This window comes from Ochotona princeps, chromosome 1 (assembly GCF_030435755.1).
Source record: "Ochotona princeps isolate mOchPri1 chromosome 1, mOchPri1.hap1, whole genome shotgun sequence".
NCBI classification, from domain to species: Eukaryota; Metazoa; Chordata; class Mammalia; order Lagomorpha; family Ochotonidae; genus Ochotona; species Ochotona princeps.
In genome coordinates this window covers 112,012,677-112,039,686 of record NC_080832.1, presented here as the reverse complement: position 1 = coordinate 112,039,686, position 27,010 = coordinate 112,012,677, and the positions used below count along the sequence as shown (strand labels likewise).

The 27,010-nt window shown below is 46.1% G+C and overlaps 2 protein-coding genes across 10 annotated transcripts in view; one reads left to right on the top strand and one right to left on the bottom strand.

Moving 5' to 3' along the window:
- Nucleotides 1-5,577, bottom strand: part of TCP11 (t-complex 11) — a 167,525-nt gene extending 161,948 nt beyond the window's left edge. Inside the window, exon 1 of the mRNA XM_058664205.1 lies at nt 5,574-5,577. The gene's annotated coding sequence lies outside the window, so the exon portion shown is untranslated. The remainder of the gene's footprint in view (nt 1-5,573) is intronic.
- Nucleotides 5,578-5,736: 159 nt separating this feature from the next.
- ZNF76 (zinc finger protein 76) overlaps nt 5,737-27,010 on the top strand; it is a 38,526-nt gene continuing 17,252 nt past the window's right edge. For 3 of the 9 annotated variants that reach the window (XM_058664191.1, XM_058664177.1, XM_058664195.1), the window contains exons 1-2: nt 5,739-6,071; nt 25,835-26,003. In XM_058664191.1, coding sequence (XP_058520174.1) covers nt 25,931-26,003 — 73 coding nt within the window. In that variant the 5' untranslated portion in view covers nt 5,739-6,071; nt 25,835-25,930. Of the gene's footprint in view, nt 6,072-25,000; nt 25,384-25,834; nt 26,004-27,010 lie in introns of those variants that run through there. The other 6 variants (XM_058664192.1, XM_058664180.1, XM_058664186.1 and 3 more) reach the window with 4 other exon arrangements.

Here is a 27,010-nt window from a genome sequence, read left to right as displayed (position 1 = left end):
TACAAAACCTGCTCCAATGTGCGTCAGGGAATGGGAAGCTGTTCTCATGAAGGCTCCAAGCGCCAAGTGATGCTTGCCAGGAAGACACTCATCTCCTCAACACCATGGCTGTTCCTCTTTACTTTGCTGTCCCCCTTTCTCTATATGATTAGGCTAGGCCTGTTTCCTTAACCTAAGAACTCTCAGAGGGAAAACAAAGAAAAAAAGAAAGAAAGAAAGAAAAATGGATCGGAGCCTGGATGTAAACTGCCCAGCCCAAGTGTAGAAATCCCCACAGGCTTGACTTGGAGCAGTGACTGCCCTGGTGGCGCCCAGGAGGTGGTCCCTTTGAGACGGAAGAGACTCGGATCTGTGATTCACAGTTCAGTAACACAGTCCTCATCTTTGGCTCTTGTGAAACCCTTTTACACATGGTAGAATGGAGCAGGAAGGAGGTCCTATCTCAAAATGTCAGGAGATGTTGTGGAGCACTCAGACTTTTGGACTTGCTACTTTCAATAAGACAGCTTCAAACGGAGGACAGAGGCAAACCGTGACTGACCTTAAGGCAGAAGATGTTAGCTTGCCTAGTTTCTGTTGTAAGCATGGTAAAAGCAAAGTGAAGCAAACAACATAAGCGTATCTTTAAATGTGACCTGTCTCAAAGGTAGCCTGCCCTGTTCGTTGGGCCATTATTTGAACTAGGAATTAAGAAGAGATATGATTAGAGGGACTAGAACTCCCCAGTTGTTATCAGCTTATCTAAAGAACACAGACTGTAGCAGTTTGGATAAACTGAAACCTTTATTCTTCTGTGTAAGTTGAGCTGATGTTTCAGAGAATAATCATCATGATGTGGGAGGCACTTTTTTTTTCTTAATGCAGAAGAAATTTCAAAATCTTGTATTTATATATCTGCCTTCTACTTCTGCCAATATAGTAAACACCTCCTACACAATCAATGATAAACAGCAAATGATGCAGCTTCATAGAGTATTTTGCACTTGGGGAAAAGTATGTATCTGAACTTGTAAAAAGAAATGTTTGGGTTTTGTATTGTCTTTTTATTATTATTATTATTATTAAAATACTAAATGAAACTCCTCGGCCTGGTATCTCTTCTTCTATCTCAGCAGTTTATCTTACAGCTGGAAAAACCCTGGAGGAGACGTGGTATCTGGTTAGTTTCACCTCCATTTTTTGCCAATCCATTTTTTTCCTAATGATTCAAGGATTTGGAAAGGCTTATCTCTTATCTTTAAAAGCAGGATCAAGAATTATCTGCTGATGGGAAGTCTAGAGAATTGTTCCTCCTCGCCACAGTACAGTCCAAAAAAAGAACTGGCCCAGGTCACAGGCAACTTGTATACCTCCCTAGTTAAAATGTCCCAGTGCACGGCACCAGCATCCTATATAGGCACAGGTTCAAGTCCCACCTGCTACAGTTCAATCCTGCTACCTGTGAGCGTGCAGAAGTGGCCCAAGTTCTTGGGTCCCTCACCTGTGTGGGAGACATGGAAGAAGCTCCTGGCTTCAGACCAGCCGAGCTCCAGCTGTTGCAACCATTTAGGGAGTGAACCAGCAGATGGGAAAATCTCCATCTCTCCACCTCTGTAATTCTGCCTTTCAAATAAATATATCTTTAAAAAGGTTGCAGTTCTAGCACAGTCCCAGCACTAAGGATCATCTGATGTTGATCTTTTCATACAGTACACTTGTGGCCACCAAAACTCTGAAATACAGTTAACTCAGCCTTGGCATGTAATCACCAATCTCTTTCATAAATGAATAATTATTATTCTTTGGCTCAGATTTAATAAATGCATGATAAAGGATTATATATCTATTGATTGGGTTATTTAGGAATATGACTTGAGGAACAAGAGGAAAAAAAATCTACCTGGCCAAAAAATACATTGTGTTGGCTCACCAGAATTTTGAACTTTCCTTTAACCTCTATACCGAAGAGAAACACATTCATCCCACACTTGCCGAGTTTCCTTTTATATCCCAGGTGGTAAGCATCTGCTATTATAGCTTAACAACAATAACCATGCTCAAGCCCCACAACACCTCATGTAACTTTCTAATTATAACTGAGTATCCCACACAAATTTCCTAACACAAGAGAGAATCCAGTTCACTTGGTGGTTGACTGGACTTGTGTTGAGCACATTAACTTCCTGTGAATTTAACTGTATGTGACAAAACATGTGACTATCTTTACGGATACTGATAAAACCATTGAGCACCCTAAACTGGAATCCATTCTCTTTTGGACTCTTAACCATCTTTTTAGAAATCTTTCTGATTATTATTTAAAATTTTTATTAACATATAATGCAGGCCCAGCACGGTGGCCTAGAGGCTAAAGGCCTTGCCTTGAATTTGCTGGGATCCCTTATGGGCGCCGGTTCTAACCCCAGCAGCTCCACTTCCCATCCAGCTCCCTGCTTGTGGCCTGGGAAAGCAGTTGAGGATGGTGCAAAGTTTTGGGACCCTGCACCTGCACGGGAGATCTGGAGGAGGTTCCTGGCTTTGGAGCATCGGATTGGTGCAGCACTGGCCATTGCGGTCACTTGGGGTGTGAATCATCAGACAGATCTTCCTCTCTGTCTCTCCTCCTCTCTGTGTATCTGACTTTATAATAAAAATAAATTAATCTTTAAAAAAACCATAATGCACTTGATGAGCCCTATCATTGGCTGCTCAAATGGAGCAATCAGCATTCCCATTTCCTTATCTCTTACTTTTGAAGCCTGCTAGCACCTTTTTTTTTTTTTATAGCATCTGATTACCCTTCTTGACCCTCCTCTAGTTTCAGAACATCAAGTTTGTCTTCCTCTTTACTGCCTCAGACACCTGCACTGGTGTTCTAGAACAATGAACAGTCATAGCCACTGGAGGAGGACAGGCTGTCTGTTTTCTCTGAAGTGAGGATAGATGAAGAATGTCTGAGGAATTCTTTCAGAAGGATACGAAAATTTTGCGAGGGATCCACCCTCATAATGAAATCAACCTGAGGGGAGTTTCAAGGAGGTAAATTTCCAGATCTTCATCTTCCCTGTGCAATGTTTCCTAAAGCCAACCTGAGAGCTGGCAGCACATTCAGGGCTGCATAGTCTGCACCCCTTTTCACCAGTCTTTCTCGCATCTGAGCTATGGGCCACGGGTGAAAAAAATCTAGGGAATGGGAGGGAGGGCTTGTATTCTTCTTTCACATACAATATTACTATCAATCAGTCCTCTTATTTCAACGTAAAAATTGTTTACCGGGCCCAGCGTGATAGCCTAGTGGTGAAAGTCCGTGCCTTGAACGTGTTAGGATCCCATCTGGGCACTGATTCATGTTCCAGCTGCTCCACTTCCCATCCAGCTCCCTGCTTGTGGCCTGGGAAAACAGCCCAAGGCCTTAGGACCGTGCACCCACATGGGAGACCAAGTGGAAGCTCCTGGGTTCAGATCAGCTCAGCTCTGGCTGTTAAAGACACTTGGGGAGTGAATCAACAGATGGAAGACCTTTCTCTCAATCTCTCCTCTCTGTAAGTCTTTCCAATAAAAACAAATAAGTCTTTTAAAAAGTTATTTATCATCTTCCATGCATTTAATCTACAAATAAAATTATTTGTTAGCCATTGAACCCAAAAAGTTTAGAACCAAACAAAATTATTGGAGTTATTTTTGAAGTCTAGAGATGATTCTAATTGTTCCCTAAAGTTAAAGATCAGAGTTTGGTGTGCAAGTAGGTACACACATTTACCATAGTGATAACATGCCTTCTCCTCAAAATCATAGATTAGGTGACATATTATTCAAAATACGTAAGAAATAGCGCCATCTTGTTTTAGCATCTATTATGATAATATTAGAACTACATAATCTTATTCTTGACTAATTTTTAGTAACCTATTTTGTAAGAAACTGATTTATTTCCCAGTGATATTTTTTAAAGATTTATTTTATTTTATTGGAAAGTCAGATATACAGAGAGGAGGAGAGACAAAGAGGAAGATCTTCCATCCAATGATTCACTCCCCAAGTGGCCGCAACGGCTGGAGCTGAGCAGATCCGAAGCCAGGAGCCAGGAGTCTCTTTCAAGTCTCCCATGCACGTGCAGAGTCCCAAGGCTTTGGACCATCCTCTGCTGCTTTCCCAGGCTACAAGCAGGGAGCTGGATAGGAAGTGGAGTAGCCAGGACACAAATTGGCACCCATATGGGATCTCAGCACATGCAAGGAGAGGACTTTAGTTGCTGAGCTACCGCGGCAGGCCCCCAAATAATTTTTTTAATAACTTTTTTTAAAAAAAGAATTATTTTACACAGACAATGTTTTCTCTAGAATTTTTACTGAATGTTTAATGCAAAAGGTGATCATCCAACAGATTAGGGATTCGGATTTGCAGGAAATTTAAGTATTTTTTTTTTTTTCTTTTTTAAACTATGACAAAAGATAGTTTGGGGTAAGATTGGAGGGGACCAACTCATATGTATCTATTGTTCTAGTCCCTAATGTACACTCACATAACAAAGGGCACATCCTGAGAAACGTCTTCCTTTCAGTCCCTGTGCAGAGAATGTATTTACACAACCTGAGGGGCTGCTATGAGCCAAAATGTCACCTTACCTCACGTCTAACCAACGAGTCATGCTACAAGACGGGTTACTTATGTTCTCAACATCTAACTTGACAAACCCCTACAAAAGAACAGGAGAGCACCACAGTGGTCAGGCTCAGGGGTTTCTATGCAAAGATATATAAAACGGAATGACCCATAAATGGGCCAACAAGGGTCACTGTCCCCGAAACTGACAGCCTGGGAACTCGGGTCCCAGTCCCCTTTCTGGAAACGCCGGACCCAAGGGGATGTGCAAGGTTTTGTAAGAATCAAATTGTGGCGAGCCAAGAATGCAAAAGCACCGTTAGTAGTTTGAAAGGATGGGGGGTGCGGGGGGGGGGCGGGGAGAGGGGAGTTTCTCACCTCATCCCTCCAGGCACCCATTCCTCTAAGAAACGGTTGTTACTGGTTCTTCGTCTAACTTTCTTCATTTAACAATTTAAAAAAAAAAAATCCCTTTTCATTTTCCCTCAGGTTCCTTATGTCCCCGAAGTCGCGGCTGCTCCGTGTTGGTAGGGGGTGGCATGAGAGAGTAGGGGAATAGAGTAAAAGCGTTGGGACCTGGTCACCCCAGTCAGCCTACACCGGGGAGTAACTGGATGGGGGACCAGAAACGAGAGGGGACTGACAGGGTGGGGGGGTGAGGGTGACGAGAGACAGACCCCAGAGGAGTCAGGGTGCGCTCCATGAGGCGAGGCTCCTCATCGTCTTTTCCAAGAAGTAGCTCTGCAAGAATACCTGCAATTGCTTCCTTCAGGGCTCCAAGACCAGTAGCAAGGTGCACGGTGGGGTGCAGTGGGTGCCGAGGGCGCGCCGTCAGGAGGAAGGAAGCCTGGAGTCACAGCTCAGAGCCCGGAGGAGCGTCGGCAGCCCTGGCGCGGACCGTGGCACCGACGGGGACCGCGTCCCTCACAACCTGCCCTGCTGCTGAAGCGCAGACGCGCGGCGGGGAGCGCTCCAGGAGCGCGGGGAGCGGACCTCGCCGCCGCCGCAGGCCCCGTGTGGCAGGGACACGTAGCGACTCCGCATTGCCATAGCGACGGGCCGGGCCCGAGCCGCGCCCACAGGCCTTGACCCGGGCGTGGTGACGTCATGACGCCGGCCTCGAGGGCCGTGCGTCAGCCCTCCGGGGGCGGGACGGGACTCCGAGGGGTCCGGTGCAGAGCCGGGTGGCCGGGGCTCCAGGGGCCCCGGAACCAGGATAAGTGGACATCCGCCGCGGCCACGGGGGTGAGGGTGGGGGGAGCGGCGCGGGGTGGAGCGTGCCCTGTTACTTTCTAGACGGGTTCCGGGGCCCGATAGAGGCGCGCCGAGAGGAGAGGAAAAAGTGCGGCGGCCCTGGAACCTGGATACCGCGCGAGGCAAGCTGCGCGCGGGCGGGCGGGCTATGGCGCAGGCGGGTTGCGGGGCCGGCGCTGGTGGCGGGGCCCGGTGCATGGCGGTCTGTCGGCGGAGTCGCCCTCGGGGGCTGTCAGGTTGGTGGCTGCGGGAAAAGGGGGTCCGCCGTGCCCGAGGCGGGAGGCCGGGCGGGCGCAGGGCCCTGGGAAGGTCCCGAGACCGTCTTGCCCACCCTCCTCCGGCCCCAGCTGGGCAACTGGGCCGCTGGACGGTGGCCTGACCCCTCCCCCACCCAGGGTCCCTGCCCCTCCATTCTGCCTTGCGACTCCTCCCCCAGGACTACCAAACCCCACCCCGCGGCTGCGCCAGCCTCCACCTGCTGTGTCCCCCACCTGGCCACCCATTGACCCCAGGACCTTAAATCTCACTCACTGACCGCCCACCCGGAAATTCGCTCAATACTTCTGGGATCCATCAACCCAGTGACCCTCAGGTGTAATCCAGTGATTCACACACTCCTCCTCAGTGACCCCCCTCTCCCCCAAAACACTCTCAAAAACTTGGTGATGTCCCTTAGAACAGCTGGGATAGTTTCCTGCCCATTTATCTTTGGGGTTACCCTAAGTATCTTTGCCCCATATAACCCCATGGTCCTCATTTCCCGGTCTCCCTCATCCTGAAGTCATTCTTGCTGGCATCTTCTGTGTGTCCTCAGCCCTCCAGTGTCAATCAGCACGTGACTTAACAAGCTACCCAGTAGTGCTGAGGAAGCTATGAAGATGAATACTGAGAACGTATCGGAGACGTCTGGGTTGAGTGATTCTTCCCGGGGTTCAAGTCCCAGCTCTGCTACTCTTGTGCTTTGGGAACCTAAAAAAGTCCCTTCCACACACACACAGTCCCAGTTCCTCATTAACTTTGTGATGAGTTTGGGTTAGGCAATCCCAAGAGTTCCCTTCCAGCTGTGAAATCCTGCTGTTCTCAGTCCAGGTAATGTTGTAGATCGGCTTTGAACGCTTCCCTGGAAGCTTCCTCTACAGAGAATTTACCTGAGTTGGCTTCGTGGATGTTTTTCCTGTGACCTCCTGTGCTCTTGATAGGCCATTTCCCTCAACCACGCCCTGTCAGTTGACACCTCTGTAAGGCAGAGTTGGAAAATGGTTCAGCTGGGAGCATTATGTGATAAGAAGTCTGGGTTCCAGGCTGACCCCAGCCCTTCAGCTGCAGGACTTGAAGCTGCAACAGCAGTTTCGATAAAGAGAAATTCCCCCAGGGTCTTGACTTACCCTGTCCCGGGTGCTGGGAAGTCAACAGTGCCTTAGGTTCTCTTGCCCAGCCTCTTGACATCCACATCCTAGTCTTAACTCTGCTATGGCCCACTACTTTTCTGTTTCTTTACCCCAACAATTCCTTAATGATGATTGATCTAGTGAGCACCTACTGTATTCCAAACTTTTCATATATATGTTAAGTTTACCTCTCAGCCCAAGAGGAAGTTACTATTATATTTACCACATTATTTTTTCTCAGGGACTGGTATGAGAGTTTAAGTAAATGAGCCTGGAAGTCAAGATAGCGGTATATCACAGTTGGAATTTGAACCCACAGCTTCAAAACACCCACTTAACTCCATTGCCTTTCCCAACCTCTAATCTCCCCAATATTGTCAATCTCAGCCTCGTTTTTTAGTGTTTCCTAATCAGAACATCACCTCATCTCATGACCTCCAGTTTCCATTACCCTTTGGCCCGTGCCTTCGGGACTTTCTCATCCTTTTATTCATGACTCTTGATCCCTCAGACTCTTCCTCCTTATAGGAGAGGGAAAATAAAGGCTTGTGGCTGGGCTCCCTATAACAAAACACAGATAAAAAAGAGAAAACCAGATTTACAGAATATTCTATCACGTGTGACCCTTCTTTTGGGAAGGCCCAAAGAATCTGAAACCTGTGTGGTTTTATGCTAGATTTGAAGAATGGCTGTTTGTGGAGGATAACAGGGTGTGGTCTTAGGGTTATAAACTGGGGGCAACCTAGCGGAGCCTGTTCAGCGTCTCTGTGACCTGTGTCTTAGACACCTCTCCCCAGCCTTAAGGCTTGCTGGTTAGGGGCTGCTTCAGGGGAAAGGGTGGAAGAGATGAGAATCACCTTCCTGCTTGTTGTCATTTTCTCAAAGTGCTATATTTGGGTAGGCTTGTCCTGAGCCTGACCAACCTTATTGCCTCTCTTGATGTTTTGCTCAGATAACTTTCTCCTGTGTGAGTCATTGGCATTCCCAGCCTGCCTCCCATGATGCCGCCACCCTGCCGTGTCTCCTACCTCACGGACCCTCTCCCCGATCCTCTGGTCCCGTTACCTCCAGGAACACATGTGTTCCTACACTCTGACGCCTGCAGCCCAGTAGTCTGTCTTCCTGTGATCCATTCCTGTTTTCATTGTCGGTGTTCTGTCCCCTCCTCCCTCCGACCTTCCTTAGCCACATCCTGTCACCTGAAACCTTCACGTGATGAGACCTTCATCAGGTGACCTCGTGATGGGAAGCCCCTTCTGTCCCAAGACAAAAACATTGCTCATGACCCAGGCACCCTCACGTTCTAAGGTCCTTCCTCTTCACACCCCTGCCCAGTAGCCTGGGAGGTAAGAGCTGTCCATCTCATGGCATCTTCCCTCAGATTCATCAGTGCCCACTGTTTCAAACTGCAGTTAAAATAGTCAGACCTTCCCCTCCCTGTCGTTCTCATGATGCCTTCTCCCTCCTGCCTCCCTAACCAGCCCTCCCCCCCACAATCTTGATAACGCATTGATCACATTGATCATCATGTGCATCTCCCTCCCTTGCCAACTCTGCCCCTCTCACTCCACTCTCCTGTACATCTGATGCCACGGCCCCATCATCTGCCTTGCTACTCTCAACCCTCCTTCCTTCACACACACCATGTCCGCCAAATCTCATTGGCCCTTGGTTTGTCTGAAGAACTGCACTCTGAACACTTCTGGTGGCTTCTAATTATAGATTATCAAGATTGCAATCCTTTAGGTAGCAATGAGAAGTGATCTAGCCATATCTCCTGGATACACTCCCACTATCCTGGCCTGTTTCTGAAACTGCTTGTTGTTCATGCCTTCAGAGTAGAGTGCTTTGTCAGCTCCTGTTGCATTAGCCCCATTGCTTAGCAGACCCAGTGAGGACTTTCCAGCCGCCCCCTCCCCGCCCCTTTAAAGACTAAACCAATGAGTAGTTAAAAAAAAAAAAGTGTGCTATTAAGGATCCACACCCAGAAGTGTTTTCTGTGGGTCACCAAATTCCCAGGTGTCCTATCATTTACTTATTGGTTATACATCAATAAATATAGCAGAAGATGAAACTAAAGGAGGAGATACAGCCTAGGATCTACTGATTCTGTGGGTAGCTTTGAAAAAGGAGATTTTTTAAGGCACAGAACATACTCTGCCTTGGATTTTAGTTGAGTTCTCTTTCCTCCCCCTCATCTCCTCCCCCTCCCCGTTTCATTCCTGTGAGTTCTCGAGAGCAGAAGCTGGTTTTTCTTTATATCTCATCCGTTTTAATCATATCATCAGTGGCAATCAGTGAATACTTACCAGATCCAAGTAACCTGCTCCAAAATCCTGCATCAGATGAAAAACAGTTCACGTTCATGTTCATTTTATAGAGACCAGGAGCCCTCTCTACAAAGCCTTCCCCATGCATGATAATGAACGAATCCCTTGATTTAGACAGCCTGGGATTTTGACACTCCTCTGTTGGTCATTGTCCTGGTTGGGACGAATGGGTGTAAGTGCTTCTTAAACCATATATCTGTAAAGACTGAGGGCTAGAGAGATGGGTTAGCACAGTTGCTAGAATAAAGTGGTAGCAGGTTCAAGGTCTGTCTTGTTTAGACCTGTCCTCAAGAAAACAGCTAGAGAAAATCAGTGGACCTAGCAGAGATCGGAAACCAACCGGGCAAATGTTGGAAGTCAAGTAAATGGGTTCAAAAGTTCATTATGCTATTTGGTCTCCTTTGTGTCTGTTGGAAATCTAGAACAACAGCAGCAAAAAAAAAAAAAAAAAAGGGTTGAAGATGGCTCCCACATTTTTGGCCTGAGTGTAGTAAGGATGAAATTGCCATTGACTGAAGTGGGGGAGAAAAGGTGCAGACTTGTAAAGAAGTGAGGAAGAATTCACTTCTGAACATGCCAAGTTTGAGTTGTGATTTTAGGAGTTAAAAGTCACTGTGTTGGATTTAAACAATCGGATGTGTACAAGTCTGCTGGACCTTAGACAATGTCAGGAACTAGAAAAACACCAACAGATTAGGTATCAGGCTCTGCTTTGCCACTGGGCTGCTGTGTGGTCCTTTGGGACTTTTCCCATAGTGCCTGACCTCTGTCTCTGCCTGTAAAATGACTGCTTTAGTCTAGAAGGAAGCTGTCTGCTCAGCTCCTGTGGTTGTGAGACTTGGTGGATTAAGGACTAAAGAGTAAATAAGGTGTCTGTAACTGAGGGCGTTTGGGAAACTGCTAAACTATACGTGGGATGTTGGTGATGACATTCCTTCCTTTCTTCCTGAACTACCCAGCAAGTGCCTGCTGTGTGCTGGGGGCCTGTGCTGCACACGAGAGGATCTGAGGATGGAGAATGTGAAGTTAAGCCCTGAGGGAGGCCCCAGGGAAAGACTCCTGGAGTTGCTGGTTACTCAGTGCAGAGAAAGCCAAAGGATTGAGGAGGAGCCTGCCGGTCTGGTGTAACATGAGCCAGGCAGCCTGTTCTTGACCTGAGGGTGAGAGGAGGCAGTGAACTAGGATGTCAGGTGAGGTAAGATGGTATTGCCGGTGAGGGAGAGAGCCCAGTTGAGGAAGAGAGTGTTGTGCCACAACCGGGAAGGCATGGGGTGTGAACCTTGGTTCCTCGTCCCTCTTCAGTCCCTGACTCCACACTTACCCCTTGCTGGGAGCTTCTTTTAAGGAGTCCATAGTTCTGTAATCAATGAAGGGTTTCAAATCTGGTTTTTTTAGGTTTCAATGAGCTGTAATTCACCTCAAGTGGAAATGGATCAGGATTCAAGTTTAAGCTTAAGTGGCCGATGTGATGATGTTGTAGATTAAGCTGCCTGTGACATTGACGTCCCATATGTTCATATCCTGGGTGCACCACTTCGTATCCAAATCCCCGCTGATACTGCTGGGAAAGCAACTCGAGTATTTGGGCCCCTGTCACCCACGTGGGAGACGCAGATAAAGCTCCTGCCTTTGGCCTGGCCCAGCTCTGTCCATTAATGCTGTTTGGGAGTGAGCCAGTGGTCAGAAGGTCTCTGTCTCTCTTTCTGTAACTGTCTTTCAAAAAAATGAATAATTTTTTTTTAAATGAGGCGCTCTGGTAACTATGTAGACCTAATGGTATTAATTATTTGGTAGTTGAAGGCACATCTTTTTTTTTTTTTCAGTTAGGTGCTAATTAAGCCAAAATGCTTGCTCCCTAGGAACTTAAATTAGAATCAGTATAACAGAAAATGAATGTTGTTTTCCCCTGCAAGGATCAAGTGCTAAGCAAAACATATGCAGTGGCAGCATAATCGTTTAACTGTGTTTGGAAACTGTCCTTTGCCTGTGTTTAACTTTATGCCATTGAGATGTCTGTCTGTACACAGCCACCTCTTGTCTTTGAGGCTATGTTCCAGTGTCCCCTGTGGATGCCCCAAACCCTATAAATACAGCATGTTTTCCTGTTTTTGCAATCACAGGCATAAATCTGTTTACAATTTAGCTAAGTACTTACTACACTCTGGTCAGACTTCTGCAGTTTGGGATGGCCAGCAAATCTATCACATCTTTCTTTTTCCTTTACAATGTGATGGGTTTAAGATTCATTCTTACTGCAAGCCTTAGCAATCTCAACATGCAGGTTTTGTTTGTTTGTTTAATCTTTATTAAAAACTTCCACTTGGACATGTACAATTTTTCCACTTTTAATTTAAAGGAAGCACTTTATGATTTTTTGACGTATCAGTGCTGTAGTACTTTTAGGCCATTAATAAGAACTATATAGAACGGTTGCTTGAATACAAGGCAATCCAGTCTGATAACCACCAGGGCTATTCCTTAACCAGCAGCCAAATATCAAATACATCGTGAAGACACTGGACACAGGTGATTCGCCTCCCACCTCCTGGAGAGCAGGACAGAGTTCATCATGCTACAGAATAGTAGCCATTTAGAAGTACAAATTGTCCATTTCTGGAATTTTTCATTTGATTTTTGTACTATAGATAACTCAATCTGAGGATGAAGGGAGCTACTTGTGAGGAAAATCTGTTTGGCCAGATAAACAAGAGAATACACGATACAGCTCATCCTAATTGTTCAGTCATCCACCAAATTAGTTTAAAGTAGGTACGTAATCTGTATCTGCCACTTAATGGAATGAGGAAATTTTGTTCTTACTGCAGTGGGTGCGCGAGGTGGGGGTGGGGGAATATAAATTCAAGCACCATTGCTGCTGTTAACTTTAGCTAATGGCCTTGACCTGCTTCTGATGCTGTGTCCTAAAGCTACTGACAGACATGCTTCTGGCTCTGGCAGTTACCATTCAAGGTATAGAAGCGTGAGGGTCTCAAATCCTGTGTAACCAGTGGTTTTCCTGGTAGAAGTACAGGACCCACTTTCGGTTTAGGAACAGAAAGATCTGTACTAGTAGAAAGGTCATTCAGAGTATGAAAGCAAGTTGGACTGTCCCCGCCCGGGAGTTGGAGCCCTCTTCTGACACCTCTGGTTTAACCCCGGGTTCAGAGCCTGTCCTTCAGTGAACCGTCCATCTCTGAGAAGCCCTGATACAACTTGTTGGCTTGCTACCATGTCTCACTGCATAACTGGTTTGTTTGTCTAAAGACCCTGCTACTTTAAGGTGTGTGCTACCACTGGAGACCCCTGGACACTGGAAACAACTGGAGATAAGGACAAAGGCACTGGGGACTCGTTGAGATTGTACAGCAACCCTTAAGATTTGATGTTGGGGGTGTGGCTGGAGTCTCCGAGACAAGGGTTCCTTCTGAGGTCATCCTGTCAGCCTAGCAGCTACTGTCTGAGGGCTCATGGAACAGTGAGGAAGAAAGTAGCGCCTACCTGGACCACCCACACTCCTAACCAGACTGAAGACACAGTGTCAGAGGGAGTGGCTGAAGGCCCTGTTGTGACTCACTGTTGTCCCATGGGCACCTTGAGCAGCTTTCCCTAGACCGTTTCAGAGTGGCATCCATGACTTGTAAAGCTAAGTGTTCAGGCACAGTTTTGCTATACATCTGGAACATGGACTATTCATGCCTCATGAGTGGAGAATTGTGGATGTTCCTGTAGCCAACAAAGGCAGGGCAAAGCATGTTTTTGAAGACTTTGTTTTTTGTTAACTATTTTATTTTACATAGGCAATACAGTCTCAAAGGGGTTAATTCTTTATTATTTTTAATAGTAAAGATAGCCATTGGAAAGTTTCCCGTTCTTAGTCACTCAATAACTTTGGGCAGTAACTTGTTGACTACCCTTTCATAGTTTTTTATGCCAGTGGCAGCATACCAAAGTTACTGTTTCGTATCTTGCTTTTTAAAAAAAGGATTTATTTATTTACTTGAAAAAGTTACAGAGAGAAAAAGGGAAAGAGATCTTCATCCGCTGGTTTACTCCCCACGTGGCCACAATGGCCGGAGCTGGGCTGGTGTGACACCAGAAGCTTCTAGATTTTGCATGTGGGTGCAGGCACTCTATCCATCTTCCACTGCTTTCCAGGGCACATCAGAAGGGATCTGGATCAGGAGGAGAGCAACCAGAACTTTAGCCAGCACCCATATGAGATGCCAGCATGATAGGCAGCAGTTTTACTCACTACACCACAGTGTTAGACCCCTTTACCTTGTTTCTTTTCTGCATATTTTGGCGCTCTTTCCATGTTAATATTTAAGGAGCTTCATTTATTTCTGTCTCCATCTATGGAAGTCTCATGTTGACAGGCATTCATGCTGCTGTTAATTTTTACTATTTTAACTTGCAGGGTTGCCGTGAAACTTGGACATGTGCTATTTTTCACACGTGTTTCCCCTGAAGATAGATATGAAATTGCCAGGTCACATAAGTATATATGTTTGCAGTTTTGACTAACATTGCCAAAACTATACTCCGTAGAGATTATCATCATGTATATTCCAACCAATATGGTAGGAATGTGTGTGTTTCCCCAAAATATGAAAATCACTTTACTTGTGAATGTAGCAAACTTCCTGAAGATTAGCATAGGATACTGAATCACAGGGTCCCTCTGTGACATTCTGTGCCAGAATAAAATGCATTTATGTCAGTTACTTGTTGATTTGAGAGACAGAGACACAGAGAGTAGTTCCATGTGTTGGTTCACCCCCTCAGGTTCTCAGAGCAGCCAGGGCTGAGAGTGGGGAATTCGATTACTTTGGCAATGCTTGACACTTTCTGGGGTCCACTCAATGAGCAGCCGGAGTCTGGAGTCGCAGCCATGTGTTGGCTCTAGATACTCCATATCAAAGATGACCATCTGGGGCTATAGCACAGCAGTTTAAGATTCTGTGGGGCTGGCATTATGGCATAAAGGGTAGAGGTGCCACCTTGAGGCCAGCATCCCATATGGATGCTGCTTCACAACCTGGGTGCACCACTTCTGATCCGTCTCCCTGCTAATATGCTTAAGAGGGCAACAGAGGATGGCCCAAGTGCTTGGTCCCTTGTCCCCATGTGGGAGACCCAGGTGAAACTTCTCACTTTGTCGTTTGTGGCCATCTGGAGAGTGAGCTAATGGATGGGAGATCTCTCTCTCTCTCTCTCTCTCTCTCTCTCTCTCTATATATATATATATATATATATACACATACATATATATATATATACACACACAAACATATGTATCTGTAACTCTGACTTTCAAATACGTAAATCTCAAGATAGTAAGACATGTTGCTTATGTTGTTGGCATCCCACATTAGAGTGCAGTCTCAAATCCTGGCTCCTCTGGTTCCCATCCAGCTCCCTACTAATGCCCCTGGGAAGGCAGCGGAAGGTAGCCCAGGTGTTGGATCCCACCATCCATGTGGGAAGACCTGGATGGAGTTCCAGGCTACTTTCCTGGCTTCCGCCTGACCCAGCCCTGACTGTTGTCGCCATCTGGGGATAACTCAGTAGATGGAAGATCCGTCACTCTTGCCTTTCAAATAAATCTTCAAAAACTAATAGGTTTAAACTCCTTTCCCCATGTTTGAAGAATGTAGTATTTGAAAACATATCAAGGGCCGGCATTGTGATATTGCAGGTTAAGCCACTGTCTGCAGCATTGCTATTCCCTGTGGGTGCCAGTTCAAGTCCCAGCGGCTCCATTTACAGTCCAGCTCCATGCTAATGCCCCTGGGAAGGCAGCAGATGATTGCCCAGCTACTTGGAGCCCTGCACTCCTAGGGAAGACCTGGATGAAGCTCTTGGTGCTTGGCTTCGGCTCAGTCCAGCCCTTGCCATAGTAGTCATTTGGGGAGTAAATCGGCAAATGGAGTACTTTTCTCTCTGTCTCCTGTCTGTAACTCTACCTCTCAGACAAGTAAATAAATCTTGATATAGATGTAGATATCTGAAAGTATAACTCTGTCTCATGGTTATAAGAAAAAGCAAGAAAACCTATATATATAGAGAGAAGTTCCCCCACCTCAGTATCTACATCAACTTGAAATGGAGCAGGAGAAGTTAAATGTTTTTCTTTGTACAGCCTTGAAGTGAAGGTAATAATAGGAAGGCTGTGAAAAGAATAGAAGAAAAGCCTAAAAGTAGAGGAAACCCTCAGCGATGGTGTGTTTTTATTTCAGGGATTTCACACTTTAAAAATTATACCTCTTTTAGCATAGTTGTTCACTGTCTGACAGTCTCATTTGAAATTGAGGTTTCTGCAAGTTGGAACTAGATGAATCCTCAACCTCATGTCTGTTTTTCTGTTATCATTCGTTAGTTTGTTAACCACACCCATTCATTAACCCATATAGTTGTCATGATTGTCTGAAATTTTTAAACAAGCTTCACTTTGCATGTAGCTCTTGCATTTTGTGAATTATGAAGACAGGGTTATCAGTTCTGAAATCTTAAATCATTTGGTACGGTAGCCTGGCGGCTAAAGTCCTCACCTTGCATACGTCGGGGTCCCATAGGGTGGCAGTTCTAATCTTGGCAGCCCCAGTTCCCATCCAGCTCCCTGCTTATGGCTTGGGAAAGCAGTCAAGAATGGCCCAAAGCTTTAGGACCCTGTACCTGCATGGGAGACTCAGAAGAAGCTCCTGGCTCCTGGCTTTGGATTGGCTCAGCTCCAACCAGTGCAGCTGCTTGGGGAGTGAATCATTGGACAGAAGATCTTCCTCTGTTTCTCCTCCTGTCTATATCTTACTTTTCAGTAAAAATAAATAAATCTTTAAAAAAATACTGATAGGTTGTTCCTAGAAGAACCTGAGATAACCTCCAGTACTGTCAGCGATACACATATGCCAGTTTTAGTTGTTGGATTTTTAAAAAAGTATTCATCAATAAAGTGTTTATAAAAAGGCTTTAAGCTTACAGAAAAAAGAACAAGAAAGTTGTCACATACTCTTTTTCCCACCAGTTGCCTGTTTTGGTAACATCTCGCATTGATGAGGTGCATTTGTGAAAGGAATCAACCAGTACACATGATTATTAACTAAGGCCCATGGTTCACATTAGGCCTTACTTTGTCCTAGATGTTTTGTGGGTCTTCCCAAGTGCATGATGTCTTGTATCCACCATTACAGTATTGTACCAAGGAGTTTTATTGTCCTCGAGGTTCCCTGTGCTGTACCTGTTCATCCTTCCCTCCCTCACCCTGAACTTGTGGCAGCCACCTATCTTTTTATTGCATGTGATGACTGTTCAGAGTGCCATATAATTGAAATCCTATATATGTAGCCTTTTCAGATTGGCTCTTTTCACTCAGCAATATACATTTAAGATTTCTCCTTGTTTTTCTGTGGCTTGAGAGTGCATTTATTTTTAAATCACTTAGTAGTATTCAGTTGTATGGTTGTTCCACAGTTTTTTTTTAACTTTTCAAATCATTGGAATAAATACCAAGGCACCTTATTGCTGTTATGTTATGATGGAAGCATGTTAAACCTCGTAAGGATCTGTCAGGCTGTCTTCCTGAGTGGCTGTACCACTTGGCCTCCCCATCAGCCATGAACATGAGTTCTTGCCATCACGTATATACCCTTGCTGGCTTTGGTGTCATCTGTGTACTGGATTTCTCTGTATTCTGTGTAGTGGTATCTCATCTCAGAGGTTTATTGGCTTTTTTATTTCTTCCTCTGTTTGAAAGGCAGATGAGGGAAAAAGGGGAGAAAGACAAAGCAGCTGGCTTCTGTCTACTGATTAACTCCACAGATAGATGCGTTCGCCAGTTCTGGGCCAGACCAAAGCCAGTAGCCTGGAGCCGCATCCTGGTCATTGACAGGAAGTTGCATCGGAAGCAGAGGTAGGACTTGAGTCCAGGCACTCTATTAAGGGAAGCTGGCATCTCAAGCAGGGGTTTACCCACAGCATGCAATGCCATCTCCAGAACATGTTCTCAAAGTGCTTATTTGTCATTTGTGGATCTTTAGTGATGTATCTGTTACCAGCTGTTAAGTTGGATCATGACAATCTGTGTCAGTGTCCCAGCCTTGCCAACATTGACAATTGGATTTTTGTTTTAAAGATTTATTTATTGTTATTGGAAAGTCAGATATACAGAGAGGAAGATCTTTCGTCTGATGATTCACTTCCAAGCGGCCGCAGCGGCTGGAGCTGAGCCAATCCAAAGCCAGGAGCTACTTCAGGGTCTCCCACACAGGTGCAGGGTCCCAAAGCTTTGGGCCATCCTTGACTGTTTTCCCAGGCCACAAGCAGGGAGCTGGGTGAGAATTGGGGCCACTGGGATAAAAACCGGCGACCATATGGGATCCTGGTGCATGCAAGGCAAGGATTTTAACCACTACGCTATTGCATCAGGCCCGACAATTGGATTTTACATTTTTACTTTGGTTTTTGGTGATTTAATAGGTAAATTGTCATTGTTATTCTTTCCTGTCCTTTAACTACTAATGAGAGTAAACCTTGACACAAATATATATATATTTATTTATTTGAAATGTAGTGTGACAGAGGGAGAAACAGGCTTTGCAACCACTGCCTCACCTCCACCCCCCCAAAGGCTACAACTCAGAGATGAGCCAGGCCAAAGGCCGAGTCTGGAATGCCAGCTGGATATCCCCGAATTGGGTGGCAGCAGCCTAAGCACTTGGGTCATCTTCACTGCTTTTCCAGGCACGTAATCAAGGGGTTGGATTAGAAGTAGAAGAGCCAGCACCCACATAGAACGCCAGCACTGCCGGCTGAAGCTTTGTCTGATTGCCATCCCCTGAAATTTTCTTAATCAAATTGTTCTACTTAATTTCCTTCTGCTTCAAAGGTCCAAAGCAACATTCACTTCCTAATGAGGAGCTGCATATTGTTCCATTTTAATGAACTGATGAAACAGAACTTTAATCTTTTCAAAATTAAAATGTAAAGACTAACCTTTTGTCCCAGGATGGCTTTTTGAATACCAGGCAGATATGCTAAACGTAGTCCTCCCTGTTGCCAGTGGAATGTTTCATTTTCAAACAGCCCTTCTCACACCAGTGACCTGAAGCTGAATTCCAGAAACCAGTCTGGGTACAGCTTTGTCGTATGTGCTTATTTCTATCTTGATGTAAACTTCAAAAAGTGGGCTTGACAACCAGCTGTAGTTGCCGTGTTGCATTGCTTTCCAGCCTTTGGCTAACATCAAGTGCCATGTTACATATTTACAAACTAGGATATTAAAGTTCACTTAACAATAAGGCTGAAAATTTGGTAGTTTTGATGTTGTTGTTAAATTTTTTTTTTTTTCTGTGGGCCCAGCGGCATGGCCTAGTGGCTAAAGTCCTCACCTTGAACGTGCCAGGATCCCATATGGGCGCTGGTTCATATCCCGGCAGCCCCACTTCCCATCCAGTTCCCTGCTTGTGACCTGGGAAAGCAATTGAGGACGGCCCAAAGCCTTGGGACCCTGCACCATGTGGGAGACCCAGAAGAGGCTCCTGGTTCCCAGCTTCAGATCGGTGCAGCACCAGGCCATTGCGGTCACTTGGGGAGTGAATCATCAGATGGAAGATCTTCCTCTCTGTCTCTCCTCCTCTGTATGACTTTGTAATAAAAATAAATAAATCTTTAAAAAAAATTTTTTTTTCTGTGACTTAAAAAACTGTTTACATTCATCTACTTGGAAGGGAGAACAACAGAGAGAAAAGAGATATTCCATCCATTGGCTCACTGCCCAAATAGCCACAACAGGCAGGACAGGGCCAGGCCCAAGTCAGGAGCCTGAAACTCCATCTGGGTCTCCCATGTGGGTGACACGAGCCCAAGCACTTAAACCATCATGCACTGCCTCCTGTCAAACTTCAACAGGAAACCACATCACAAGCAAAGGAGCTGAGATTCAGACCTGCCCTTCAGCATGACACGTGAGCCTGGTAAATGGCAACCTACTGTGCTTTACCACAGTGCCTGGCCCCTGGAGTTAGTGATTCATTTGAAATGCAGAGTGACAGAGAGGGAAGTTATTTTAGTTTAAATGCTTTCCAGTCTGTAATAATAAAAGGTCTGTATTTTCATTGCCTTTTGGAATTGGAAATAATTTACTTTGATGACTCTCTTTTTGTGACTAATTCAAATCTGTAAAAATTGCAGTAGGCAAATAGGAACCATGCTAAAGTGATCAGGCATTTAACTTCAGTGTGTCTGTTGCAGAGATGTTTAGGTGGTGTTTGGAGTTGCTCACTCCGTTAATGCAGCTTTCTGTTACTGATTTCCTGTTTTCTCTCCAGTGTTTAGGAAACCACAGAAATAAGCTCATTGTGCTAGGGGAGTTTTGGTGTGCGCCGAAGTCTTTTTTGGATAATAACAAATATTGAATCATTTTGCTGCAGTTTTTTTCCAAATCTGGGTCTAATTGGCCAGCCGCTGGTCTCCATCAACCTTCACTCCACCCAACCTAATGTGTCTTTGTCATCTATGAGAAGTTTTCCATGTTTGCAAATGAGGAATTTTCTGAGTGAAAATTAAGTCATATTTTTTTTCCTAGTCAAGATTGATCATTCTTGTCTTTCCAAGCAAATGTTTTGTTTTTTTTTCATTTTCTGGGTTACTCAATGCAGTTGCCCTCTGGGCTGGCTGAGGTAGCATACAGAAAGCCTTGTTCCCATCCTCTGGGGAGTTCTGGTTGGCAGAAGCTGGTCATGGTAGCAAGCAGGTGCCTGTGGTTGGCCCAGCCCAGCCTGGTGTGGATCAGATTAGACCTCAACCATGACAAAGTGGAGAAAAACAAATGCCATAGCTACCCTTGGGTTTCCTTCTTTCACATCCCTCATTCGCTTTAGAAAGGCAGTGTCAGTGCAAGGTGACCCGAAAGTCCCAAGTATCCAAGACGTTTTTCCAAATGTCACCTCTTCTTCGTAATTTCTAATTCATGTTTTACATTAGCATAGTAGCTGAAACTCACTGATGTCTTCTGACGCCAAGTTCATTGAGATGTGCATTTGGTAGAACAAGACTTGCTGCTGGTTCCCGAGAAGGTACAGAGTGCTCCGTTTCGATTCCTGGCCTTTCTGTTACCACTCTTCTGTTTTCTCAGTCTGTCTCCCCTGTCCTCAGCTCAGGTCATTACAGTGCTGGTAAACCATATGCTCTTGGAGGACAAAGAGAAAAGCAGCCATACCCCCACCCCCAGCCACCCACATTGCCCTGCCTCAGGGCCCACCAGAGTCAGAGGTTTGAAATGTCAAGTGCAAGCAGGAACTCCCCAGGTAACAGCCATCCTGAAGCACCACGAAGAGTCTCTCACTCTGCCTATGTCACTCCTGTTAGCGCGATGCCAGTACGGGAGGATTCAGAATAAACCATCGCTTAAAGCAGGGGTGGGGAATCTTTCTTCCTGCCAAGGGCCATTTGGCTATATATTTATAACATCATTCATGGGCCATACAAGATTTGAATCAGTCCCACCTGCAGTTGCCTTCACAGGGCCAGACTAAATGGTTTTACAGGCCTTATGAGGCCTCCTACTACACAGAGATTCACATCCCGACTGAAGAATGGCAGGGCCCTGGGACATGCCTGGCACCACAGAGGCACTCTCCTCACCCACCGCAGTCCAGCTCTGCTGGGAGTCCACCCAGGAATCGGGCAAGGTTAGAGAGCAACAGTGAGCCACTTGAAAGGCTAGCGTTATGGGGCTTAGGGAGGAAAAGTGGATGAGTTGGGATTATTTAGCCTGGACAGGAGAACTTGTAAAGGGGTAGAGGTTTGTTTTCTTTGAATCTAAGAAGGGTTATTTTGTTAAGTGCGGCTACCAACCCTTCCCTCTTGCCATTGCAGGCAGGCTAAGAAAGGCTCGGTTTAAGTTTCAGTGGTTGAGATGGAAGCTAAACAACCCATGTCCAAGTGTTTTCCGTGCTGACAGTGTGTGCTGGTCACGGTGGATTGGCCAAAGGAAGCAGTGTACCAAACACTGAGAAGTGCAGAATCTGGCTTCAGCTAGCCTGCCTTTGAACTCCCTAGTCAGCCCTTAGTGGCCTTGGGCAGATTATACTTCCAAGCTTTAGTCACTGCATCTTGTAAAATGGAAATAATGTACCCGTATCTTTGTAGGACTATTTTTAAGATCAGAAGAGTTAATGTAGGGACAGGCATTGAAGTATAGCGGGTTATACTCCCACTTGGAAGGCTCACATCCTCCATCAGAGTGCTGGTTCATGTTCCAGCTTCCTCTGTTTGCGACCCAGCTGCCTACTCAGATTCCCAGGAAAGCAGCAGGTAGTTGCTCTGGGACTTGAGTTCCTGCCACCCACCTGGATAGAGTTTTGAGCTCCTGGGTTCATCCTGGCCCTGGCCCTGGCTATTGCAGGCATTTGAGGGATGAACCAGTGGTGAAAGATCACTCCCTTGGTTTCTCCCTCGTTTCATCAGTCTGCCTTTCAAATAAAAAATTTTTAAATTAATATAGGCAAAGCGCTTTCAGCAGTGACAACACATAACAAGAGGTATGTCTGTATCAGTGAAGTCCTTCTAAGCAGTGAAAGAGCTCTCTGGGGCGTCTGGGTGAGAGGGCAGACATAGGAGACAATCAGGATTAGAAGCCAGTGTTGCACACCTGCAGCTGTTGTCACCACTTGCTACATTCTAGAAATACGCATTACTTCAAAAGCATTGCCTTAAGCTTCCCTTCACCTCCCCTCCTCCTCAAAGCCAGTATTTTTTTTAGAGACTTATTTATTTTTATTGCAAAGTCAGACATACAAAGAAGAGGAGAGACAGAGAGGAAGATTCTCCACCCGACAACTCCCCCAGTGACAGCAATGGCCGGAGCTGTGCCAATCCGAAGCCAGGAGCCAGGAACTTCTTCCAGGTCTCCCACGTGGGTAAAGCTAGTATTTCTGTGTGTCAGCGCCTTGAATGGCAGTGCTACATGCTGACAGGTGGCTTCATACACTTCACACCCCTATAGCTACCTGTGAAACAGGTGCCACTATTGTCCCCATTGGTGAGATGTGGCACCTGAAGCTCAGAAAGGTTCATTAATTTGCCCAGATCTACATGATTTCTAGAAGGGAGAACCTGCATTGGAACCCAGGCTGGCCGAATCCAGAGCCCGTGCCTGTGCTCCTTTCCATATGTATATATATTTGTTCATTTGAAAGGTAGACAGAGGCAGAGATCTTCCACTTGCTGATTCACCTTCTTTCATCCCCCACCCCCCGTGCCTGCAGCTGCTGGGGCTGGGCCAGGAGCCCAGAGCTTAATCGAGGTCCTCCACATGAGTGACAGGGATCCAAGTACTGGAGTTATCACCCAGGGTGCACAATAGCAAGAAGATGAAATCTGAAGTAGAGCTGAGACTTCAACCCAAGCATTGCAGTACCAGATGCCCACTCCGGAACCTGTGCTATTAACCGCACCGCTAACTGCCTCAGAATCCCAAAGCCGCAGGAGCTGCAGGGCCCCGCTGTAAAGACTTGAGGCCACCCTGCAAGACCTTTTCAACCCCGTAATGTGCTTCGGTTTTAGACTGAATCTGCCGTGTATGCCCTTATTTCTGACACAATGCTATTACACTAAAATAAGTTACTGGAAGGATCTCTTTCTTCCTGATTAAAGGATTTAATGTTGGTACTGGCATTGTGGCATAACCAGTTAAACCTCTACCTGCCATGCTGGCATGCCATCTGGGTGCTGGTTCCTATCCTGGCCACTCAACTCCTGATCTAGCTCTCTACTAACATGGGAGCAGCAAAGGAGGCTCAACTGCTTGGGCCCCTGCACCTACATGGAAGACACAGATGAAACTCCTAGCTCCTGACTTTGGCCTGGCCCAGCCCTGGCTGTTGTAGTCATTTGAAGAGTGAACCAGCAATGGAAAATCTCTCTCTCTCTCTCTCTCTCTCTCTCTCTCTTCCTCTCTCCTCCCTCTCTCTCCACCCTCTCCTTCTCTCTCCTCCTCACTGTTTCCCTCCCTCTATAGTTTTGCCTTTAAAATAAATCTTTTTAAAAAGCAAAAGTTGGAGCCAATGTTATGGTATAGTAGGCTAAGCTTTCACTTGCTGTGCCAGCCTCCCACATGGTTGCTGGTTCAAGTCCTAGCTGCTCCAATTCTGATCCAGCTCCCTGCTGATGCACCTGGTAAAGCAGCAGAGGATGGCCCAGGTCCTTGGGCCCCTACATCCACACGGGAGACCCAGAAGAAGCTCCAGATTCCTGGCTTCAGACCGGCCCAGCTCTGGCTCTTGCTGTCATTTGGGGAATGGGTTAGTGAATCGAAGATGTCTCTGTCTCTCCTTCTCTGTGAATTTTTCAAATAAAAATAAATATATCTTTTATTTAAAAAAGTGAAAATTGAAAGTCATGGAACAGACCAATAGAGGCCAGAACCAGAGCTTTTATAAGATAAGGACCTTGTAGAGGCTTTTGGGAATCTGGCTAAGGTTAGGGTCTCAATGAGAATCCTAATGGATCTGAGAAAGTGGATTAAATATTAGCATTTCCACTTTGAGCAGTGATGCTTTAGCCTTATCCTTGTCAGACTCTGATGATAACCTCAGACTTCCCTGCAGAAAAATGTGTAGACTCACATGCCACAAAAATAATTTTGGGTGGCTTCATGGCTCATGAACAACCAGCTTCAAGCACTTGTGTATTTGGCAACATAGTGGAATACTTAGAACATTTTGGATCCTATGACCTAGGTTCATATTTCCTCTCCCATTTATAGTGCAGCCTTAAACAGGTTACTTACTGGGACTCAATACCTTTAAACCTTTAAACAAAATAGTACCAAGTATGGGATTGTTGTGAGAATGAGTGAGTTCATGTCTGCACTGTGCCTAGCACATGGTTACCCCGCAATGGTGTTGACTACCAGTAATATTGCCTCCTTGGAGTTTAGCTCGTTCGTTAAAAGTTTATGCATGGAATGAATGAATAAATCTAAATGAGATACCACACGGGGGGTGGGGGGGGGAGCATTGCAACCAGTGTGTCAGAGACAGGCTGTAATTATGCTAAGACAATTGATCTTGATCAACCCTTGGGGCCACCAAAACCCAACTGATCACTCCTGGCTTCAAGCAGGAGAGGCTGCATGGTGATGCACAGACATCCCTTTCCAGTGCTCTGATGTGAAAACCCAGTGGGCAGCAGGATGTCAGCCGGTAACCGGTCACAGTGCTCATCTAGGCAGGCCAGGTAAGCCTCCTGCAGGTGTCACAGTGTAGAGTGGACAGAGAGGGGTCTACAGCTGGGATGCAGAGGAAGTTCTGCTAGCTGGGCCAGCCAGAGCAGAGCTCCTGCCTCACACAAATGCACCACTGATTCTTTCTGGAAGGATCTGTGGTGGGCCCACAGTACCACCACCACAGACACCACTGGGAGCCAGAGAACAGACTAGGACTCAGAACCTTGTGTAGGCAGTGAAGGTGAAAATGATCGAGATAGGTACTGAAGCAGGTGAGCCTAGGGCTGTGAGTGCTGGGAAGAGGCGGCACCCACGCCTTCCAGTTAGCTAGATCCTCAGGGTAGCAGGAAGCTAGTGGAGAACTGTAATTGGGAAAGTGGGTGTGTTAAGATGTGTCCTGTTTGTTTTTAGAGTCACCCTGACAATGTGTACAAAATGGATTGAAAACAGGCAAAGGCTTATCTGAAGACCTAAGTTAGGAGGCTCTTAGAATAGTTGTGATGTGATGCTTGCCCAAAATGGACACCCAGGCCTCTGAAGGAAGACAAGGACTCCGGGAGGACCCCCCTGAATTATGAGTGGAAGGAGGTGCCAACCTCAGGATAGGGTACTGGAGAAGAGACTAGTTCTGGGGCTTAGGGGACACTGTGAGTTCTGTTGGGGACACTTGCCACTTGGGACAGCTGTGGGATGTGCCCTGAGGATAGGCAGCAGGGCCACTGGACAGATGGGTCTGAGCACAGAGGGATATTGGAGCAGGCATAGAGAACCAGCAGTGGTTTGGGGTTGGCTGCCTGCCTTTCCCAGGGGGAACCATTTTCAGAGTGGCTTTTGATCAGTCAGCTTTTCCTTTACAGCAATTGGACTGATATGCTTCCTGTCTGCGCCCAACCTTTGAACTCACATTTTGAACCCTTTCCAAAAAACCAACATCATTTTCTCTACTTTGAAGAACTGGTCTCCTTTTCTTCTTCTCCACAGTCTCATTAGCTCCATCCATGTGCAACCTTGCAAGAGAACGCTGCACAACTCATAACATGACATTGTCATTTTCTCAGATTTGTGACCCGGAAGAAAAGCTCTGACCTCCACTGTGGCTCTCAGTGCTGGCCAGAAGCCCACTTCATGTCTAAGCGCACGAGCAGCAGTTTGCCATGGAGAGCCTGGGGATGCAGACGGTGACCCTCAGTGATGGGACGACAGCCTACATCCAGCAGGCCATCAAAGGTGAGTGCTCCAGAGCCCTCGGCCTCCAGCTTTGCCCCGTAGCCTCTGGGAAACGGCATCCCTTTCTAGACATCTCGCTGTCACCCTGCCCACTGCCGCGGCTTGCTCCTTGTGAGTGTCTCAGGTGGGACTTGATGAAAAGACAGCCCTGGAAGCCAGACTGCCCCAGCTGGAGGACCCAGGACCTTGCCTGGGCAGAGTTCCTGACATGTAGTGAGCAGTTCGTAAATATTTCTGGAATGGATGAACACAGTGGTTGTGACTTCCTGTTTTCCACATATTTCCTGTCCAGTTTCTCAGTGCTTTTCTACAAGCAGGTCATCATCTTACTTCAAGAAGTGGAAGCACACAGACTATTTGCAAAGCATGTGCTATGCACAAGATGCTCTTCTGGGCTCCCAGGGGGCGCCCGAGCACCTTTCTACTATGAGCTTCATTTCTAATACGGGACTTGCCAGGAATAGAGGACACACTGTCAGTTTGGATTTACAAATAACAGCAGATATTTTTGTGCCATAGATTATGTTCCAAACATTGCATGAGGCAGACACATAAAAATCTGTCTTTCAAATAAATAAAATAATATTTAAAATGGTATTAAATACTAAAAAACAATAACAAAAAACAAAGCACTAAAGCAATAATACTGGATACAGGTTGAGTAGCCTTTTTCTTTTTTTTTTTTTGAAGATTTATTGATTGATTTTTATTGGAAAGGCAGATGTACTGAGAGGAAGAGGAGACAGAGAAGAAGATCTTCCATCCAATGATTCACTCCCCAAGTGGCCGCAACGGCTGGAGCTTAGCTAATCCGAAGCCAGGAGCCAGGAACTTCTTTCCAGGTCCCCCACATGGGTGCAGGGTCCCAAGGCCTTGGGCCATCCTCAACTGCTTTGCCAGGCCACAAGCAGGGAGCTGGATGGGAAGTGGAGCTGCCGGGACTAGAGCCAGCACCTATTTGGGATCCCAGCACATTCAAGGCGAGAACCTTAACCATTATGCTATTG